This window comes from Zonotrichia leucophrys, chromosome 2, assembly GCF_028769735.1.
Source record: "Zonotrichia leucophrys gambelii isolate GWCS_2022_RI chromosome 2, RI_Zleu_2.0, whole genome shotgun sequence".
Classification (NCBI taxonomy): Eukaryota; Metazoa; Chordata; class Aves; order Passeriformes; family Passerellidae; genus Zonotrichia; species Zonotrichia leucophrys.
The window spans coordinates 24,235,099-24,255,106 of NC_088171.1; the positions used below are offsets into that span (position 1 = coordinate 24,235,099).

General features: G+C 40.9%; 2 protein-coding genes across 5 annotated transcripts in view; one reads left to right on the plus strand and one right to left on the minus strand.

The window, feature by feature from the left end:
* The window catches only part of AKAP9 (A-kinase anchoring protein 9), a 106,260-nt gene extending 98,971 nt beyond the window's left edge, over positions 1–7,289 (plus strand). For all 4 annotated transcript variants that reach the window (XM_064704280.1, XM_064704281.1, XM_064704283.1 and 1 more), the window contains 8 exons: positions 646–754; positions 1,630–1,815; positions 2,375–2,575; positions 2,974–3,206; positions 4,199–4,284; positions 4,984–5,059; positions 5,880–6,019; positions 6,667–7,289. In XM_064704280.1, the coding sequence (XP_064560350.1) occupies positions 646–754; positions 1,630–1,815; positions 2,375–2,575; positions 2,974–3,206; positions 4,199–4,284; positions 4,984–5,059; positions 5,880–6,019; positions 6,667–6,710 (1,075 nt within the window). In that variant the 3' untranslated portion in view covers positions 6,711–7,289. The remainder of the gene's footprint in view (positions 1–645; positions 755–1,629; positions 1,816–2,374; positions 2,576–2,973; positions 3,207–4,198; positions 4,285–4,983; positions 5,060–5,879; positions 6,020–6,666) is intronic.
* Positions 7,290–7,659: 370 nt separating this feature from the next.
* LOC135443724 (lanosterol 14-alpha demethylase) lies at positions 7,660–19,166 on the minus strand. Its single transcript, XM_064704285.1, has 10 exons — positions 18,874–19,166; positions 17,919–18,017; positions 16,776–16,952; positions 13,189–13,315; positions 12,081–12,255; positions 11,788–11,907; positions 11,133–11,328; positions 10,460–10,555; positions 9,408–9,576; positions 7,660–8,746 (listed from the first exon to the last, which is right to left on the minus strand). Exons 1-10 carry the CDS (start codon positions 19,141–19,143, stop codon positions 8,568–8,570), a joined length of 1,608 nt encoding a protein of 535 aa, XP_064560355.1. The 5' UTR covers positions 19,144–19,166; the 3' UTR covers positions 7,660–8,567.
* Between the last annotated feature and the right edge of the window lie 842 nt (positions 19,167–20,008).

Consider the following 20,008-nt stretch of genomic DNA (forward strand, 5'->3'; position numbering starts at 1 on the left):
TAAGGCACAGCAAAATAGTCTTTTTTCCTCTGAAAAGTGATAAAGTTTATTTGGGTATGGTATAGCTAGATGAATTTTAAATAGTAATTAATTAATTCATCATGTATCAGGGAATTAATATAGGGATTATTGTTGTGAATCATCCTCCTTGGGGAAAAAATTATTATGGTCAAGTGAAACTGATCTTGATTCTTATTTTTGTAAGGTTACTGTCTCCATAAGATTAAAAAATATCATGGTACCAGGTCCATGGGAGGTTTGAATCTGTTTTTATTTTGCTGTGATGGTCGTTTAATATTAAACATTCCTTCTGAAACATTTGCAGAATGCAGTATATCTGGAAAATACCCTAGGACTTTGATAACACAGATTCAACAGATTTGTGGGAGGCACAACCACTATTTAAAATGTGCTTCATGTAGAATATCCCTGTCTACAAATGAGTGGAAACTGTTCTATATACTTATTTTTTAAAACAAGACAATTTTGTTTAGAGTCACTTAGCAGTCTGGGAAATGTTGCCCTGTCTCCAGTACTGCTGAAGTGACTTACTATAGATCCAGTGCATAGGAATCCATGGAAAGTCCTTTAAGTCTGGCTCCTGGTGTCACAGCTGATCTGCTGTTGAAACCCCTTTTGTTTCAGATTGCAGTTTGAAACAGCAGATGATCAGGACTTCGTTTCAGTACAAAATGCTATTGAAGAAGTTATTTCAGAACTGAAAATACTACCTGGATTGCCCAGTCTGGAAGAGGTGAGAGTCAATGCTGTAACTTTGATGGGAAAGTTAGGATGAAGAGCTGTGAAAAACTGCAGGGAGTTTGTAAGCTTGTACTTATTCAGGTCTTTATAGGGGAAAATTCCATAGGGGAAAATTCCAGCAAGTGTTCTGACTGGGGTTTGTAAAGTGTAAAAACCCCATTCCTTTTTTTTTTTTTAAATTTTAATACTTTAAAAGTGATTTTTCAACTTTCAAATCAGAACTTTTCCAGTTTAATTTTAAATTTCTGCATCTCATGGCTTTTTCTTTAAGATATTTTCTTTTCAGTAGTAATCCTATAACTGAGGAAACTTTTCTCAGTACTTCCTGATATTAAAGTCAACATTTAGTATTTACTGTATTGTGTTGACACAACACATTTACTTAAACTGCCCTATATTTACCAAATGAAAGGCCACTGAAGATTGAGTAGCATGCACTTCTGTAAAAAAAAAATGAAGTGAGGTAATCTGTTGCAAAGAATTTGGCAATATTTGATTTTTAAATGAGCTTGATTTGGTCCCTATATTTAGTTCTATATTTTAAGCAAGGATTTTCAATGTAACTTCAAAAAAGCTTTGAGGCTTTTCTTTTCCTCCAGGTTAGATAAACATAAACATGGTAGAAAACTTTGCAAATTGTTATAGCTGGAAAAATTGAGCTTGTGTGAAAATACTCTGTTGTCATATATACAGTGAGTATAGACACCATGATTTGTAGTTTACATGTACAATGAAATTTTTTATATGAAGCTGATACAAAGCCATTATCATTATCTATATAAACGTTTTTCACTGTAAGCCAGTTATTTTCAAGCTGGCAATTTGGATCAAACAGAAGTTGAGTTTGGTTTTCTTTATTCCTCGTAGTTGAAGATGGTGCTGCCGCCAGGGACTCCATCCAGCTCTCTGACTGAGAGGCTGCTCAGGCAAAATGCTGAGCTGACAGGCTTTGTCAGCAGACTGAGTGAAGAGAAGAATAATTTGAGGAATGCTGTTATGAAACTGGAGGAAGAACTGAGAAGATACCAGCACAGACAGCCTTCTGCAGACTATGTATGTCCTTGGTGGTGCTGATCTAATGAGTTATGTATGCAGACGTAAAAGCCTTATTTCTTGTCCTGGTCACCCAGTTGAGAGTGATCAAGTTATCTGTCTTTCTTAGCTTCCCTCTACAGAGTAAATTGATGTGAGTTATTCTTGTTCAGTGGTCAGTATGCCTCAACTCTGTTGAGTGTAAAACTTTGTGATTTTACCCAGCTTCTTTTTGTTAACTACTCCTTTATTTTAAACGCTTTGTGCCTTTCTTTTTTTATCTCTGTCTCATCACCGTGAGCAGGTCCAGATAGATCCAGATAGTCTTCAAAATCAAGAAGCTAGTATGATCCAGTTGAAGGGACTTTTTTTTTAGAGAAGCTGTATTTTTCTGGGGCATTGATTGGGCTCCTAAAGTCACTGTTTTTGAGGTGTCAGAGTGCAAGGGTGGCCTCAGATCCAAGCACTGAATAGTTTTTCTCATTAATTTTATGATCTCTCCACCAAACCAATGACTAGAATGACATGGCCTAAGCTTCTCCAAATTATGTCATTCAAATTCAGTTTCCCTTGTCTTCAGTCTTCTAGGCACTCATCAGATGTTGGAGTTAATATTGATACTCTTGTTGCTTCTGAGAAGGAGATTTGGAACAGAGAAAGGCTGTCGCTGCAGAAATCTTTGAAACAAGCTGATGCTGAACTCTCCAGGCTGAGAGCAGAGCTCAGGAGTGAGGCTTTCCTCAGAGAACTGGGATCAGATACTGAAAATGCTGTTCTAAGGGTAAGATTTTTTTCCCCCAAATACTAACTACAAGTGCTTTAAAAATTTTGATTTGGGCTTATTTTTCATTGTGTTCACTCTGCTTTATTCTGAGTCAAAAGATACTAATTCAGTTTTAAAATTTTCATATTCAGGTATCTGACTATTATTTTTTCTCTCCAAGAGTGACATGTAAACACCTATGTTGTCCTTTGTGTGTGCTCTATTTCTTGCTGTTTAGTGATCCTCAATATATGAAGTTGCATTCAACAAGTGTGAGCAGCAGCACAGTCTTCTCCATTGTACTGGAATGAAATGAATAATCCCAGAAATGCTGTAGAAATAACAATGTCAAATGTCTTGGAACTGTTGTGATTCTTGGAGCTTATGGAGCTTTTTGTCTTTTTCTCTTGTTGCAGAGGATTTATGGCAAATACCTACGAGCAGAGAGCTTTCGGAAGGCTCTCATATATCAGAAAAAATATTTGCTGCTGTTACTTGGAGGATTCCAGGAGTGTGAAGAAGCCACACTGGCCCTCATAGCACGGATGGGGGGACAGCCTTCCTACACAGACCTTGAAATCATCACACAGCATTCAAAGGGTTTCACACGATTTCGCTCTGCAGTCAGAGTGTCCATTGCAATTTCAAGGTAACCTGCAGGAAGTTACATTTCAAACAGATATGACTGTGCTGTTTAATAGATACTTTTCTAACTCTCCAATGAAATCTAGAAATTTTCATATTCCATCCTGTTTAAATGGCATATTTTTGGTAGTCATGAATATAGTAGGTACTTTCAGGGTGACAAGGTGAGCAGAGTGTAGGTAAATTCTGCAATAGGAATAAGCAGTCTGATTGTAGTTGAAAAGGGCTCAGTACCTGTTAATCTCAGATGGAGTGTACTGGGTAAAGTCAAATTATTAAAAAACTTTATTACAATTCTAAGGATTGCACTTACTTACAAAGGTTTTTCTCTGCAACTAAATTTCCTGTAAAGATTAAAGTCTTGTATGTAAGTGTAATATAGATTTAGGAATTAATTTTCTTAATCTAGGCAGTCCTTTGAATTTCACAAGACTAAGGATGAGCAGGAATTGGTGAGGAAGAAAAAATAAAGTTTATTACTGCATAGTACTGCCGTGTGGCTAACAAACCTTCTTCACAAAGGTGTGAACCCCCAGGCACTTCTGTTTGCTGTTGTTCTGAGCCTTGTGTATCGTATAAATCCAAGTGTTCACATACCTGTTGTGAGAATTTTACTCATAGTGGTCTGCAGTTGCAGTTTTGGGACTGCAACAGACCAAAAAAGTATATTTAGTATGATTTTAAAATACTGGAGTGCTGTAGCTTCAGTGTTTGAGCCATTTACTGTCCACTTGGACCGATACAGCACCTCTGGAATTGTACAGGTGGAACTGAAAACAGGTTTGGATGAAAGATGGTCTTTCTTAGGGATATGCAAAAGGATGTTTTGTACTTGATACTCAGGTTTTAGATGCCCATCTGTTAATTTTGCTTGATGGAAATTGCAAGAACTGCTTATACTTTCTAAAACACAAGAAGCAGATTACTTTTATCAGACTATTTCCTTTATCCTGAAGTGGTTTGTTTTTTGGGTTTTTTTTTAAATTTGAAATGCAGAATGAAGTTCCTGGTTCGTCGATGGCACAGAGTTACAGGTTCTGGAATTCTGACTATCAATAGGGATGTCTTTAGCCAGAACACAGGTAAGTCACAGTCCAGTCATGACTAAAAAAGTGGTATTCACAAGTCACACCACTGCTTAATGGAGATGGGTTTTAATTTGTGTTACCCTCATGAGGAATGACTGGGGGCTGTTCCCTCTTTCTTTTGCTAGAATTGTTTGGATTAACCTATTTCTCACTTTTCATGCTCAGCACAGACACTAGCCTATTTGCACTCTTTTCAGTTTTGTTTTGCTCCATCGTGGGTGGGATTTAAAAAAATGCGGAAGGTTTCCCTATGGAGCATGTTCATGAAAGCAGTTTTAGCTGAGTCATTGGAGTTTTCGTAGGAGATCTGCACCACAGGGTCTCAGAACAAAAGCTTGTCATTCTTTTGTTACAGGTTTAAGTCTGGGAAATAGCAGCTTTCTGTTTGCTTTTCGTAGGAGTCTAAGGAGAACAGAAGCTTCTTTCTTATTTACTGTCTGTTTAGGTCTGCACTAAAATCTTTGCTCAGTCTGTGAGAGTTTTCTCATTGACGTCAGTGATGCCAGGATTTCACCTCTGCTTTTGCTTGAGGGAGTCTGAAAGTGGCCTACACTTGTTACCTGTCATTTTTGTGGCATGCAAACAGAAAACTCATATCTGAGATTCCCAGTAAAGTGCAAAATGTCTTACTTTTTTATTTTTCAAGACACTGCTTTTTGTATTTCTAATATTCTGTATATTTTGTATTTCTAGGTAATGAATTACGGCCTGATTCATTTTCTGCTGGCATGGATCTTTATGGAGAACAGAGGCATTCTTCCAGATCCAGGTCAGGCATGGAATCTCCTAGATCTCCTATAAACTTTAAACATATATTGGGGTTCTTTTAATATTATTTACTTTCAGGCACTGTTCAAATAACTGAAAGCCTCAGTGTTTACTGCTAAGGTTTGTAACCTTTGATGCTGCAAGATCTAATTTTTTGTAAGAATATGTCAAAAATTATGTCTCAGGCATTCAGTGTGTGATTACTCATCACATGATTGAGGCCCTGCCAGTTAAACTGGGTATTTTTCATCAATGGCAGCATTTTTATGAGTGCCATCATACTTTGATGAGCTTATATGAAGTTGTGAGTTCAGATCTTCACTGAGTATCAAACTCTAGCCATTTATGGGTTTCATTTTCATGTAAACCACCTCGATATTTGTTATTGTCTTTGTTTTTCATAACCATAACAGTTTGCATGGTAAAAACCTTTAATCTATTTTAGCCACTGTTGACTTTTACAGAGAGTAATGACAAGAGGTGTATAAAGATGGCCGCGTGCTTGTTGACACAAGCTTCTTAATAGAAAACTAAACTTCAATCTACCATGGATTCTGCTGCAGTCTAGTAGGAATTTGCTGGTCAGTCTTTGTCTCCAAAAATGCAGCAACAAATCCTGTGCAGTAGAAAGAAAAGTCCAGAAACAAAGGAGTGGTTTCTCTTGGGCAGTAGTGGCAGGGAGGTTAAATGGGTTTGATGTGCTGGCTGCTACATGAATATGCAGGCCATAAGGGATCCCTGCCTACAGTATTTTGCTGTGTTGCTGATATTTTGACTCAATGCATCCCTTACTGAAACGGTGTGTGTTGTTGTGCCCGCAGGCTGCAGGGGATGCATGCTGATTTAAACCCAGTGTCCTTCGCCTGTCCCCAGCTGCAGAACTACGACCCCGAGAGGGCTCTGACGGATTACATCCACCGCCTGGAGGCGCTGCAGAAGCGGCTCGGCAGCGTGCAGTCAGGTGGGGCTCGGGCACCCTGCCCGCACCCTGCGCCCGCTGCCACACGGTGCTGGCTCTCTGACACACACAACAGCTTCCATTTCAATTGCCAGCCTTGAACAAGAGGCTGAGCTCTGAGATTTCTGAGCTCTGGCAAAAAGCTCAGCTAAAAGAAGATTGTAAAATTCTTTGAAAAGCAGTACAAGCATGTTTTCAGTATAGATTTTGAGATTATTGGTAACACTTGACTTCCCTGGTCTCTAATAAATGCACAGCAAGGATTCAGTTGGCATCTTGCTAAGAGTTTCAGTTATATAGAGAAAAATGTACCTGGAAAATTGGGATGTGGAAGAAGAAATTTTTCTCCTACTACTTTGATTACAGAAGTTACAGTCAGTTTGTCCTATAGAATATGACAGTTTTTGTACTGAAAGAGGAATACATCAAGAAAATTGTCAGAACAATGGCATGAAATTTATCAAACTTGAGTTTTGAAGTTCTTGTGTTTGTCTTCTCCATCATTTGGGAAAACTTTGTTCTTAAAAGAGTTGATCTATAAAAGTCCCTATTCTGATTTCCCATGTAAAATCTTTCAAGCTTATTCAGCTGAATGAGTGCATGTATTTGTTCCAAATAATCCTGATGACATTTTTTTCTCTATCTTACAGGTTCGACTTCATACACTCAGTTGCACATGGGTATAAGAAGATAATAATACCCTTCAACATCTCCATCACTGGCAGTGATGCTAACAGATTGCCTTCTGTAAATCAGTGCTCTTTCTGTGCTTTTTGTATAATGTGTATATTGTGGGACCAATATGAACACAGCTATACGATTGTATACAGTTCCATCCTGGCACACCCACAAAGACTGGGATTTATGGATGTAGGCACTTTGTGTTCATGGGAAAAAGAATCTGAACAAAAAAAATCCCCAAACAAACCCACCCCCCAAAAATCTCCCCAAACCCAAAACAAACTCCCCCAACCATTAAATTACATGTATATTTGTGGAATGCTAATTTAAATGATTAACTTATAAAGTGTGTATTTATCAAAAGGGTGCGAAGATGAAACTTGTGTATTAATTAAATTGAGCTACATTCAGCAAAGTTTACTTGCACTTTTTCTGGCAAGGCTACTGAAGTTACATTGACTCTCGTAATATTTGCTACTGGCAGTGCTGACAGAATATCACTTGTAGAGACCTATTTTTGTAATGGTAGAAGTTTCGAATTTTATGGGTATTTTGTCAAAGTACTGAAATAAACATGACTTCATGCTTCTAAGTGTGTTGAGAACCGCTCCCTTATTCACATGGAACAGGTTGCTCCTGCCTGAGTTCCTCCTGCTTGTAGTGACTGCAGCTAGACTTTCTACAGTGCTGCTCTCAGAGAGAGGGACAGGGACAAGCCTGGCTTCTGCAGAGCCTGGTCACATCTCACAGGGCTGGGAGGGAAGAGCCTGTGCTCCCTCACCGGCCATGACTGATACAAACACCAGGTTTTAGAACAGTTACACTGAATTTAGACCAGGAAGGACAAGACAAAACCCTGGTTACATGGAGCACTGCTGAAGGGGGCACTGCCCACTCCAAGAGAGAATTACAAATTTACTGATGAAACCGTTTCAAAAAGAAGTACACAAATGAGCATGGAAAACTTCTCCAAGAGGTTTGTTTACAAATTTAATTCAAAATTCCCATGAGCCAGAGCTCATTACCATTTATCATAAGCATTCTTGAACCAAACACCATTTAGCAATCCTGCATGAGTCATTACAAACCCAGACAACATTCAGCTATTTCACCTTTTTACACACAAACATGTTATTTACAAAATTCATGTTGTTCATATCTTCATATTGTTACTCTTACACTTGACATCAAGCTTCCAGAGATCACCACTTTCAATTTTTTTTAGAGAATTACTTGTTTCTTTCTGAACATAAGCATTTTACAATTACTTCAAGTTAGACAGTTAAATGGCTCATTCTTGAAATGACTTACCTGTGAACACTTTGAACTCTGCCTACCACTTAGCTGCACAGTTATGTTTTCTTAAATCAGCCAAGACCATCATTCACTTGGAACAGGATTATAAATGCCAAAGGAAGGGCACTACCAAGTAGAGTCCCCTGTGGTGCCTGTTCCCAGATGGGTTTGCTGAAATTGGGTACAGAGGCAAGGTAGGCAGCCTTGCCCCTTGGTTGTCTGGGGAAAGTAATCTTCAATTACTTTTCAAAAGGAAGGAGTTCCAGTTGTAGAAATTACTTTTTTCTTCATTAGGAGGATCTGGCATGCACCTTAAAAGTGTTACATCAATAGAAAAGACACTTTTGCTTTAAAAATGCAATGAGAAAATTGTAGAACAAGCAATTATCCACAGCAGCAGTAAACAGTGTGGGCGAACAAAACAGATGCAAAACTACAACTGCAGAAGTTTTGCTACTGTTGCTTCCCTAACAGTAGATTCATCAGCTTCCATCTGCCACTTATCCTGTCACAATTTTATTCAGAAGTCTGTTAGTTCACACAACTTTAAAAAGTAAGGTTTTAGCGCCAGAGTTTACAGTGACCGCCTCTTGTATCTGATAACAGGGTTGTTAGGTGTGTGTATCATTGTTGTGTAATTTATAGTTGGAAAATAACCATTGATGAGATCAAATTCATACAAACGAAGCAAAGTAGACCAAATAGTCTTAATTTGAACATAAGCGAAGTTTTCTCCAATGCAGCGATGACGGCCTAAAAAGAGAGCCATAAAATGCAGTTAGAATATTTCATTGGATCGCCTTTGGCAATCAGAAAACTTCAGAAGTTTTATGCAGACAGTAGTTGCCCCTTTCTCAACAATCTGGGGCTCTGATGTTTCACATACCCCATTCTATAATTCCACCCAAGTCTTATTTTTCCAAGTTGTCACTGCATAAAGCAGATGAGTAAGGTGGAATGAGATTGTGCTGTTCTGTCCCCACTAGGCAGCATTAATTTATGTATCAGGAAAGAAGCATTTGCAACACAGAAATGAGATCAGCTCTAACTCCATCACAGCATATTTGCAAACTGTTCTGAAAGTTGGGACTCTGCAGACTTTTTCTCTGCCTTCATCTGAACTTGTGTTACCAGGTTTGTCCTTGACTTGAAAAGATGTGAGTCAAGCATCACTCATGCTAACCTGAAGGTGTTTTGATAACTGCTGTGAGAGATATATACAGCTATGACTAATGCAGAACTATTAACTTTTTTCTTTTAATAGCACCTTCAGAGTAAGAAAACTTTCAGGCAAAAACAGGAAAAAAACCAAATCTATCCTCAGATGCTGCAGTGTGGAGAGGTGCTGTAGGAGATAGTTGGAGTGAGCCACCTCAGCACAACCTCACACAAGGTGCTGCATTCTCTTACTCACCAGCACCAAATGGAATGTATGTAAACTTCTCTCCAGCTGCTGGGTTATCTTGGAGGTATCTGTCAGGCTTGAAGTCCAGAGCATCATTCCAGGAGTCTCTGAGTCTGTGATTAACAGTGGGAGATACACACACTTGATGGCCAGGGGGAATATTGTATCCAGCAATAGTCTACAAGAGAAGAGACAAGACCCCACATGACAAAATGTCTCCATTTTTCTTTTTAAAATGTTACCTGAAGTGTTGTATCATGACGCTTTAAATTTCAAGAGTTTTTGGCCGAGTGCATTTAAAATTACTGCAACCCAACACTTCCTCTCATACTTGAACAGGACACAGTGCTCAAGGAGTTGCAGGAACCTTCCAGCTGTTTTAGTAAGGCTGACAGTTCTACAGGAGGTTCTTTTAAAAAAAAAAAGGAAAGAATGAAATTAAAATTTATTGAAAGCCTTTGACATTGAAGGGACATGGTTAAAAAAAAAATTGAATTTTTGACATGGTACCGTACTTGTACAAACAGTAAGTTTTCTTTCAGATTTACCTACCTTGTATTAAAAGCAAACCAAATTTTTCTATTACACCAATTAAAAGTACCTGGCAAACAAGAAAATGGTGGCACCAAACTAAGCTCAAATAAGACTGGTAACTACAAAGCTACTGGTTTTGCTGAAAGAAAATAGCACATGGCTGTTGCTGGATCCCAGAGCTGCTCTTCTCCAGGTGGAACAATCCCTGTTCCCTCAGCCTCTCACCACCAGTGCTGCAGCCCCCTCTCAGCCAGGTGGCCCCTCTGCTTGTTTCACTTCATCAGTCTTTGCTTGCTGGGGGCTGCAGGGGTCTGAACTGGACACAATTCCACATGAAGGTAAAAAAATACCAAGTTCAAGGTATTAATGCTTTCCTAACTCGACATTGGCTATGCTACCACTGACAGAACCCCAGAATGCCATCAGCTTTCCTCCCTGCCAACAAACACAGCTCACTTCTGTTTCCTTCTGCCAGCTGAGACCTAGCCTGTGCTGCTGCAGTGAAATTAGCTCCAAAGTGTCCTCACCTGAGGAGTTCTGGCCATTCTCATCATGGTCATTATAGGAGGTCTAAGCCTTAAAGTTTCTTTTAGACAGCGATCCAACAAACTGAGATCCTTGAGCTAAAAATAGAGAGAAAATGATGTACCAAAATTTAGCCAAGTTTATTCAACACAAACAAAATGCTATTTTATACCATTTAAAAACATGAAATAGTGAAGAGTAAGTAGTTTATATTTACATGTACTTCATTAGCTACACTGATTATTTCTTTTCCATTTGATTCAATTAAGAAGGAAAAAACTGACCGGTGCAATCAAATACAACTACTGTCTTAGTGATTTGTCTCTTAAGTATTTTCTGTTGCCTAATTAAAGCACAAGGTCACACTGCATTGCTTTCCTCAGTGAAAACATGAGGATCTTCTACAGAGCTGTCATTTATTAAACAAACATAGGAATGACAATTTCCCTAATGAACACTGATTAAAAAAACAGTATCAAGCTGACAATTTATTTGGACAGGAAGAGAGAAGAGGAAATGTATTGGCAAACAGCATTATCAGAGAATGACTGTGCCAACTATTATTTTAACACAAAAGCATGTGACTATATTTCAGGTCCAGTGAGCTTTTAATTTTTTTTAAATAAGCATCTAAAAGTATGAAAATATCCCTCAGGACTTATGTAACATACAGACCTGATCATAAGTCAAGGGTGGCAAGTCCTCCCCACACACTGCTTTCTGCTCTGCATAGCACTGCTCCTGCAGGGCTTTGTCCCTGGCGAGGAAGAAGCCGAGCCAGGCGCTGGTGGTGGAGGAGGTGTGCTGCCCTGCCAGCAGCAGCCCGATCAGCATCCCCGCGATTTCATCGTCCGTCAGCGCGCGCCCGTCCCTGCACAGAAGGAACCACGCTGCAGCTTCATCTGTCACACTTCACTATTGAGCATTGCTGTCTACACAGCAGTTACAATTTCTTCTAACGTACTCCTTACTCCTACTCTTTTATTGCCTACCCTAAACAAAGAGGAGAAAGATCTACGGGGAAGGAGAAGGGAGAACAGAGGGAGAGAGATTCTTCAGGAGCCTTGAGGAAAATCATTCCTCAACAGCCAGCAAAGAGAAAGGAAGCGACCTCAGTCACCACCTCATGACCATCAATGAAAATCTCAGAAATTTGAATAACCATTGACAACTGAAGTTTTAAACCTGTTTTTAAGAGTACAACTAGGACAAATTGCATGCAACAAAACCAATTCAGAACATGTGGGAGTGTTTCTTGGGTTGTGGTAGACAGTTCCAACTGAAGAGCTCAAAGTATATCTTCAAATAAGTCTTTAAACTCTTGGCTTACTTGTATGAAGCATCAAGTAGAGTTTGGAGCATGTCATCCTCCTTTTTCTCAGACTTTCGACGTTTCTGGATAACCTTGTAGAAAATATTCTTTATTTCTCTGTGTGCTCGATCTCGTCGTCTGTGATTCAAAACACTTCTATTAGCAACTTTACACAACGTAACACAAAATGCTTATGAGCATTTATTGGGATGTCTAGAATAGCTTACAAAGAAGTGGTGGGGATGGGGGGCAATCCAAACAATGATATTCAGATAAAATGCTTAAGTTGCTTGCTCTGTCAGTGCTGGTACCTGAAGCTCGGCAGAGGCAGCCAGCCTGGCAGCAGCCAGGCAGCGTGAGTGAAACCCCCATCCAGGTCGGCGTACAGCTGAGCCACCTTCTCGTCCAGCAAGCCTCGGATCTCCTTCCCATGTAAGCAATGGCTTGCTGTCAAAATGATCAGTTCTGAAAGGGCTTCAAACAGGTCTGAGGAAAGGTTTGAAAAACATTTCAGTAATGTGGCTGATCAGATGTCTCTTTAAACAACTCTTTAATTAGATCATGGATACCTTTTTTCTAAGGTATGTCTTTCTAGAATTTTTTCTAGCAGAGTTAGTAATTCTTCCAAAGCAAGCCATGCATCACAAGCTCAATCCTTAATAAACATGTGAAGTCATACAAAGATTTAACCTTGAAATCCAAATCCATAGGAAACCAGTTAATTTTGCTGCCCACTGAATTATTTTTATATAGTAGTCCTTAGACACTTAAATATCAATTTATATATTACCATATTATGAACTACGTTTACATATAAATCATATACATTCAAAATAATTCAATATATTAAAATGTGGCATTATTATATAATTTTTATGCATTTAAATATGTTTGTTTAAAGAATATTTGACACTGTTATGCAACTGTGAGCTTGCAATGATGATGAAGGGCAAGTTGTGAGTGAGGGAAAATAACAATTTCACTTCAGTCACTAACGTAACCACATGAGCTTCCAAGATGCAGTTTTTCACTGCAGAAACTCCCAGAGCCAAGATCTTCAGCACAGGCTCTCTAGGAAGTCAGAGCTGCAGCTTTTCCCAGGGACTAGGAAGTGGTTACACTGAGCTGACTGATACCATCCAAAACGAGTAAAACGGGTGCACTGTGAGCTGACTAGGAAAGCAAAACTAACATAGTCCTTCATCCCTTTCAATGATTTTCTGAGCAGCTTTATTCTCCAATAGTCTTACATTTGATTTTTAAAAATCTGTATTTTCTTTCTTCTGATATTCAGTATCCTTTTACCTATGTAGTATTTAATTTCTTTTATATTGCAGTACATCTTTTACAAAAATATACTGCATTGGCCTTAAGTACATCTCAGAAAACTGAAGGAAAAATGCATTTGATCCTGCTTACTTTTCTCTCCACTTTCTCCCCATGCTTTGAAATACTCCTTTGTTTCTTCTTCAATCACAGATACATGCTGTCTAAACTGGGCAATGTTTAGCCCAGTTTTGAGCATCTTCTTCTGTTCCAAAAATACCTAAAAGAACCAAGACAGAATAAGCAATCAGTACAAGGATCATAATATTAATGTGATTTAAAAATTATTAGAATTTCTACTATAAGAACATCCAAAAGTAAATAGGGATTATGATTAGGACTGCAGGGTACAGCAGATACTCAGTTTTTACTAATAGGTAATACTCTGTTTTTCATTTCTTTGTCTTTGAAGCAATAGTTCAGAAACATTCAAGTAAAGTAATAGCTCAAAGAAGCTATTCTTTCCTTACTGCAAAAGAAGTTCTCTCTTTTGCAGTAGCCAAACAAAAAAATTATTTTAGTATGTTAATTAAGCTTTCTCCCTGAAGATACAAAATGCATGCAAAGTTGAACTATGAAATGCCCTTTAGATATATAATCACAAATATAACCAGCCCCATCTTTGCAAAGTCTGGATTTAGCCTGTGTCCCCTGATATGTGGCCTCCTCACCTTCTCTCCCTGTCCTGTGTTCTCTCAGGCAGAAGGTCCCTGAACTAGAGATGACCCTTTCTTTTACAGAGCCCTCTGATCTCACTGCCCAGGAAGTCAGACAGGCAGGAGGCAAACTGCTTCCTAGGAAAATGGTGAGTTTCACACCCTTCTCACCTCTTTTTCTATGTATAGATTCACAGCTAACAAACCTACCGGTGAAAAACCCTTTTTACATGAGAACCATTCAATGTCATTGAGAAGACATTGACTCAGAAAATTATTAATTTGATTTTTATGCCCTAATTATGAATGAGGCATCTGCACTGTACCATGAGTAATACACCAAAAGCTGTCTTCCCACCAAGGGCTCTGCATGTATGATACAGAACAAAAGGCATTAAGAGAAAAGCTACTTCCCAGAAGCTTCTGTTCTGAGAATGCAGTGAGGAGCCCAGCAGTCTGTCAGAGGGCACACATGCCACAGAGCCACAGAGCAAAGAGACAAGCACATTTTCCCTTGCAGCATCCTAGCCACTCTCCAACTTGATGGAGACAGGAACAGCCAAAGGAGTGAACACATCCTCTGCAATTTCAGCTCCTCTCAACAAAATCTATCTGCAAGAGGCTTGGAGGGAAAAGAGCGAGAGTGAATATGAGTTGATGTATGAGTTGACTATGGATATTAACAATTACCAGAATCACTGGTAAGTAAGCAAGTTACAAATTTTAAAGAATAAAAGATGGTTCTTCCAAACACATGACTGAAAGTCACAGAATTAACAGATAGTTAGCACCTTAAGCAGAGAAAAGGGGGTCCCAAAAGAAACTTCAGGATGACCCATCAATTATTGAATGCCAATGAAATTTTCCATGGCTCTCTAAATGCCTTCCTATTAGATGTCTGAAACGAAATCGTGGTGGTGACACTGTGCAAAAAACCCCAGCTTACCTCTAGCAGAATGCATTTGGCCACAACTGGCTGTGCTACCTCTCTAGCTTCATAAAAGGAAACTAGAGATAATCAGAGTCAGAGATCATTTAAAGGTCAATAGCAAACTCCCTGCATCTCTTCACTGTGGAAAAAAAAGTAATTTTGGGGGGAAAAAAGGATTTTTCTGAGAACCTGAATCTGCAGAGATAATAGGAAAGAAGTCCTTCTGGTATCAAAGGTATGAATTAAGCAGACATATCCACAGATACCCAAGGCTTACTGAGTAATATGGTTCATCTCTTGACTAAAGCAGAACTCAAGCGCACTCTAGGGAAAAAGAACACCTAGAGTGACTGTAGAAAAATACCTAATTTCAGAAAAAAGCAACAAAAAAGCTCTATATGGTGGGCCAATGAGGTAGGCCCTAATCATCCCTAGGTGCCTGAAGTACATGGTGGTAGAGAAATGCCCATTTCCAAGGAGCTTACAGAAAATTCTATAAAACTGATGGATGAGATTAGATCACATCAGAGAACTAGCTCTTGCATGAAGATAGACATTCAAATCCATCCACAAACGAAGAGCATGAAAGCAGACGTCAAACCATCTGTAACAAGTGGGTAAACTTTCACAGAATTAAGGACAAACCATGACCTTTAAGTTTCAAGAAGACATCCCATGACAGTCAGAATCCACAAAACAAGTACAACACAGTGAAAATCCAGCCAAGTTTGCAGCCTGATTCACAGATACTCTTCTGAAACAAGTATATGCCAGAGAAGAACACGAGATGCACTGCAGAGAATCGTGCATCCTCCACACTCCACCAGCTGCAAAAGTGATTCACAACTCCATCCCTGACTTTTTGAGGAAGACCTCTGACTATGTGAACTGGTAGAGACAAGTCTGTTAGAATGACCCCACTCATGGAAGAGATCTGCTAGGACACAAGAAATTGTCTCCTACTTGTTGTCCAGGCTGCAGTCCTGCTGGCTCTCATAGGGATGAGGAACTGTGCAAATCCATCAAGTGGCAAAGAACCTACCATCCAACCAACCAACTCTCCCCCAGACTGCTATCCACAATTTAGTACTTCTGACAAAGGAGGAGGCAACCAAGTTCTCCTTTACCTACTTAGAAAGTAGCAAGTTGCAGGTAGTTAGCTGTGTATGAGATTTCCAAAAGAACAGGGTATGGACAACATGCTTATTCTGTGGATCGTGGCAAAATGCCAGCGTGGAAGCACAGAGAGTAGTGATTACTGCCCCTAAGCCACATCATTAACAGGGCAACAATCACAGCATGCAGGCAGGGATGAATGAAGAGATATGCTAAGGAGGAAAATAAATTGATGCTCACAGAAACTAGTCAAGTGACTGGCATTCACACTAACAAAATGAGGCCAGAACTGAAGATCCAAAAATAAAGTATATCACAGTGCTGTTTCCTCCACCCAACTACTCTGCTATACAACATGCACTGAACAGAGTGCCAGTGGAGCCAGTGGGGCCACAGAAAAGTTGGCTTCTGCACTTTGAGTCTGACATGACAGGCCACCTTCACAAACAAGAAAGCAGCCAATGCCTAGCTCAGATACAATGCCATGTGACACAGCCCCTGAGCTCCCATGCAGACTGTATTCTGCAAACATACACAGAATGATTTCTGTCTGAGCAAAACAAAGCTTGTGGTTCAAACCGTTAAATTATTACTCCCATGTCTAGATTTGGCATGGCATATATATAAAGTTACCACTCTTAGGGCTTTCTCAGAAGAAAGACCTGAAGTTGCTTGGAAGGAAAAAGTGAGCTGCAGGCAGTGGCATGCTGCATGGGAAGAAAAAAGTGACTGACTGGTTTTTCCTCTATGGTGAGATTAGATGGTGTCAAAAACGAAAGAAAATATGCAGAGTGACAAACAGCCAGGTGGTAAACAAAGCAACCTGAACATTCCAGATTATCCAGAGACTGCTTACCTATTGCAATACATACAGATCATACAAACACAACCCCAGCACACAGAGCCAGGAGCTCAGGGCTGCCTACACAGCCCTGAAGCTGCCCTGCTTTCCTACTGATGGCCCTGGAAATACAAACCGCGTTGGGGACGTCGTAGGCGACGCCCCTGCCGAAGACGGGCGTGGTGAGGCGCGAGTACACGTCCTCCGCGTTCAGGTCCTCGTTCTTGCTGTTGAACAGCAGCGCAGCAGCATCACTGCCCAGCAGGTACGTGAATGTCTTGCCAACCATAGTGAAACTGAACACAGGTCCGTACTAAGAGAGAGAATAAAGAAAAAACTAATTTATTTGAAATAAGAACAAAAATCATTAAATCCCTATCCCGTATAATCTTTCATAAATGAATTTTTCTCCTAAGAAGTATCCAGACATTTAATAAAGATAAATATATTTTAAACCACATTTGAATTCATTCTCTATGTACACACTAGTGATATCTGATGTTATAATGAACACATGAGAGCAGGTACATTTTAAAACCATTTATTTTTGAAAACATTAATAAAAGATCAGTCACACCAAAAAAAATAGAAGAGATATTGCAGCATATATTGACCCCAGTAATCTACAAACACTGTCTCAAAAAATTATGGATTTATGGAGTTATGCATAGATAATTCGGGGCAAACATGATTTTGAAGTTTAAGTCATCTGTAGCAGACCTTCATGCATCAGATTCGGTTTTCTCTAAGCTAACCAAGCTAAGGTTTAAGCTTATAACTCTAGTTTTAGACAATGTGAAACAGCTTGACAAATTTAATTTAATTGAAATTAAGGCTCTACTGATTTAGTTAATTCCTTCTGGGCTGTTACAGTATAAAACTACTGAGGTTTTATACACCGGCTCTTTTAACATCAGAGAGGCCCACAGAGGTAGTGAGCTACATTCCAACCTGGTCACAGATTGGTAAAGAATATGAGCAAAGGTTACCAATTACAGTAAGAAATAATTTCACGCAAATGACTTTTTAATTAACTTGTGATTCAGCTATGAGTATTACCCAAATGTACAAGCATATTTGTGACGTGAATCACAAGAGCTCAGAAAACACTACTACATAAAGAGATCTGAAGATCACAGAGCCTACTGTGCACACTCCATTCTATATTTGAGGTGGTAAATGAGAATAAATTGATTTTCAACAGGCCCCATTCAGAGAACTTAATAGATACACAAAACTATGTTTGTATATGCTCAGCCAATCATGTGGGAAAACGTACCTTGTCATAAGCATTTTCCAAAAACTCAATGGGACTCTTTCCAAATGCAATTGCATGACCAAGGAAAGGGATGCCTGATGAAATAAAAGGTGGGTAGTTCTGTAGAAGAAAGAGAAAAATAAACACTGAATTTTCTTCAGAGATTATGACAGACTCATGAACTAACAGGATATCCCAAGCTGGAAGGGACCCACAAGGATTGAAGTCCAACTCCTGGCCCTGCACGGGACCACCCACAAGGGTGACAGCACATCCGTGACAGCATGTGCCTGACAGAGCTGTCCAAACTTCTCGAACTCTGCCAGGCTTGGTGCTCAAAGCACATGTGCCAGTGCCCAAAAGTTATAAAATCATGTCCATTTACATAAAAACTAACCACAGAGAAAGTTTTATATATATTTGTTTAAACTCTTTTGTGAAAAGGCCAACTTTAAAAAATTATTTACTTGTTTAGATAGAGCTATATTTAAAAGCAGTAAAGGTTAAAATAAAGTTAATGTGATTACGATTCTTTCTACGCTCCCTCTGAATGTGAAGCACAAAGACACTGCAACTGAAGAGAAAGCAGCCAGAAACGAAACAGTGCTGGAGGATTTGCTGAACAGCCCCTCAAAACACCTTCATACATTAGCGGGCACCTTCTCCTAAGCTCCATCGATTTAACAGTACCGGGAACGCCCCAGGGCTCCGCCAGCCGCGAGTGCCTCTGCCCCCCGCGGTACCGAGCAGCCCGCTGAGGGCCAAGCGGGCCGGCTGTCCCACGGCGCGGCTGCTGGGAACGCCGCCCGCCCGCCGGACCCGCTCCCCCACGCCGGGCTTTCAGTGCCGCTTCCCCCGCACTCCCGAGGGCTGTCCCGGGGCCGCTCCCGAGGGCTGTCCCGGGGCTGCAGCGGCCGCCCGGCTCCCCCGGCCCGCGGGCACCGTCCCCGCTGCGGCCGCCGCCCGCCGCGCTCACCTTCTGTTCGGAGCCGAGGTGTCGCCGGTAGCCGAGCTGGAACAGGTAGCCGAGGCTGAGCGCGAAGGCGGAAGCGGCCAGCACCAGGGAGAGGGGGTTGCCGACGGCCACCCGCTCCAGCAGGGACCCGCCGACCTCCATGAGGTTCAGCATCTTCTCGGCGCCCGCCGCCATCGGCCGTGGCTCCGCGGGGCAGGGCAGGGCGGCGCGATGGGCCGGGCTGGCGCGAGCCCGTGCGGCGGCTCCGGCGCTGGGCTGATCTCTGCCCATGTGACGATTGCCGGCGCCGCAGCCAATCCGCGGCCGCGCCGCGCGGGGTGACGGCATCGCCCGGGCTGCGGCGCGCGCCATTGGCGGGCGGCGGGCGGGGGCCGAGCCCTGAGGCGGCCGGCCCGGCCCCCTCAGGGCTCGGCCCCCAACGGCGCTCGGCGCCTGGGTGTTTGAAACGCTGGGTGTCCTCGAACAGCCGTACAGCGCGGCTCTCCTGCGGGAAATTATGCCTATGACGGTGAGCCGTGCCTCGGGCATCACTGCCGGCGCCCCCGCTGACAGCCCAGGGCGCTGGTTTGTAAAGCTGCACAGCGCCCGGAGAACGAGGACCGCTTATTTGTGTTTAATTCCGGATGCGCCAAATGTTTAATGTCAGAAAATCCGCGTGTTGTTTTTGAAATGAGTTTCCCCTGAGATGTGAGAGATTAAGATCAAATAGTGCACAAAGCTGCGTTTGGGAACAGAGACCTCATCGCAGCTGAGGTTAGCTGCTTGTCCACATACAGTTTTTCAATTCGATGGGAATGTATCTTAATGCATTTCCGGAAAATTCTGGTTTGGGTAGGTCTTTTCGAGGCAGTATTTGTTCATCCACTGAGTCCAGTCAGTTTCTAAAGTTTAAATGTGTAAATCTGGGAAATCTAGCAGGAATTACATACAATGAGACATTTCAACAGGGTACAGTTGCAAAGATTATATATAATGCTTTTAAATAAATTTTTGCAAAGTTCAGAAACATAAATTCCGTACTAAATCTGAAAGAAACTATTTGTTGTCATCAGTTCTGAGTACTTTTTCCACTGGGAAAGATGCCCAGGCAGAAGCATGAGCTTGTTACTGAATGAATATTGTAGGTTTTTAAAAC

Excerpts from the sequence above, each read along its gene's own strand:
- LOC135443724 (XM_064704285.1), bottom strand. The coding sequence starts at position 19,143 with ATGGGCAGAGATCAGCCCAGCGCCGGAGCCGCCGCACGGGCTCGCGCC. Across the intron at positions 18,018-18,873 it reads ACCTCGGCTCCGAACAGAAG|AACTACCCACCTTTTATTTC; the intron begins GTGAGCGCGGCG and ends TTTCTTCTACAG. Across the intron at positions 11,329-11,787 it reads CTACTTGATGCTTCATACAA|GGACGGGCGCGCGCTGACGG; the intron begins GTAAGCCAAGAG and ends CCTTCTGTGCAG.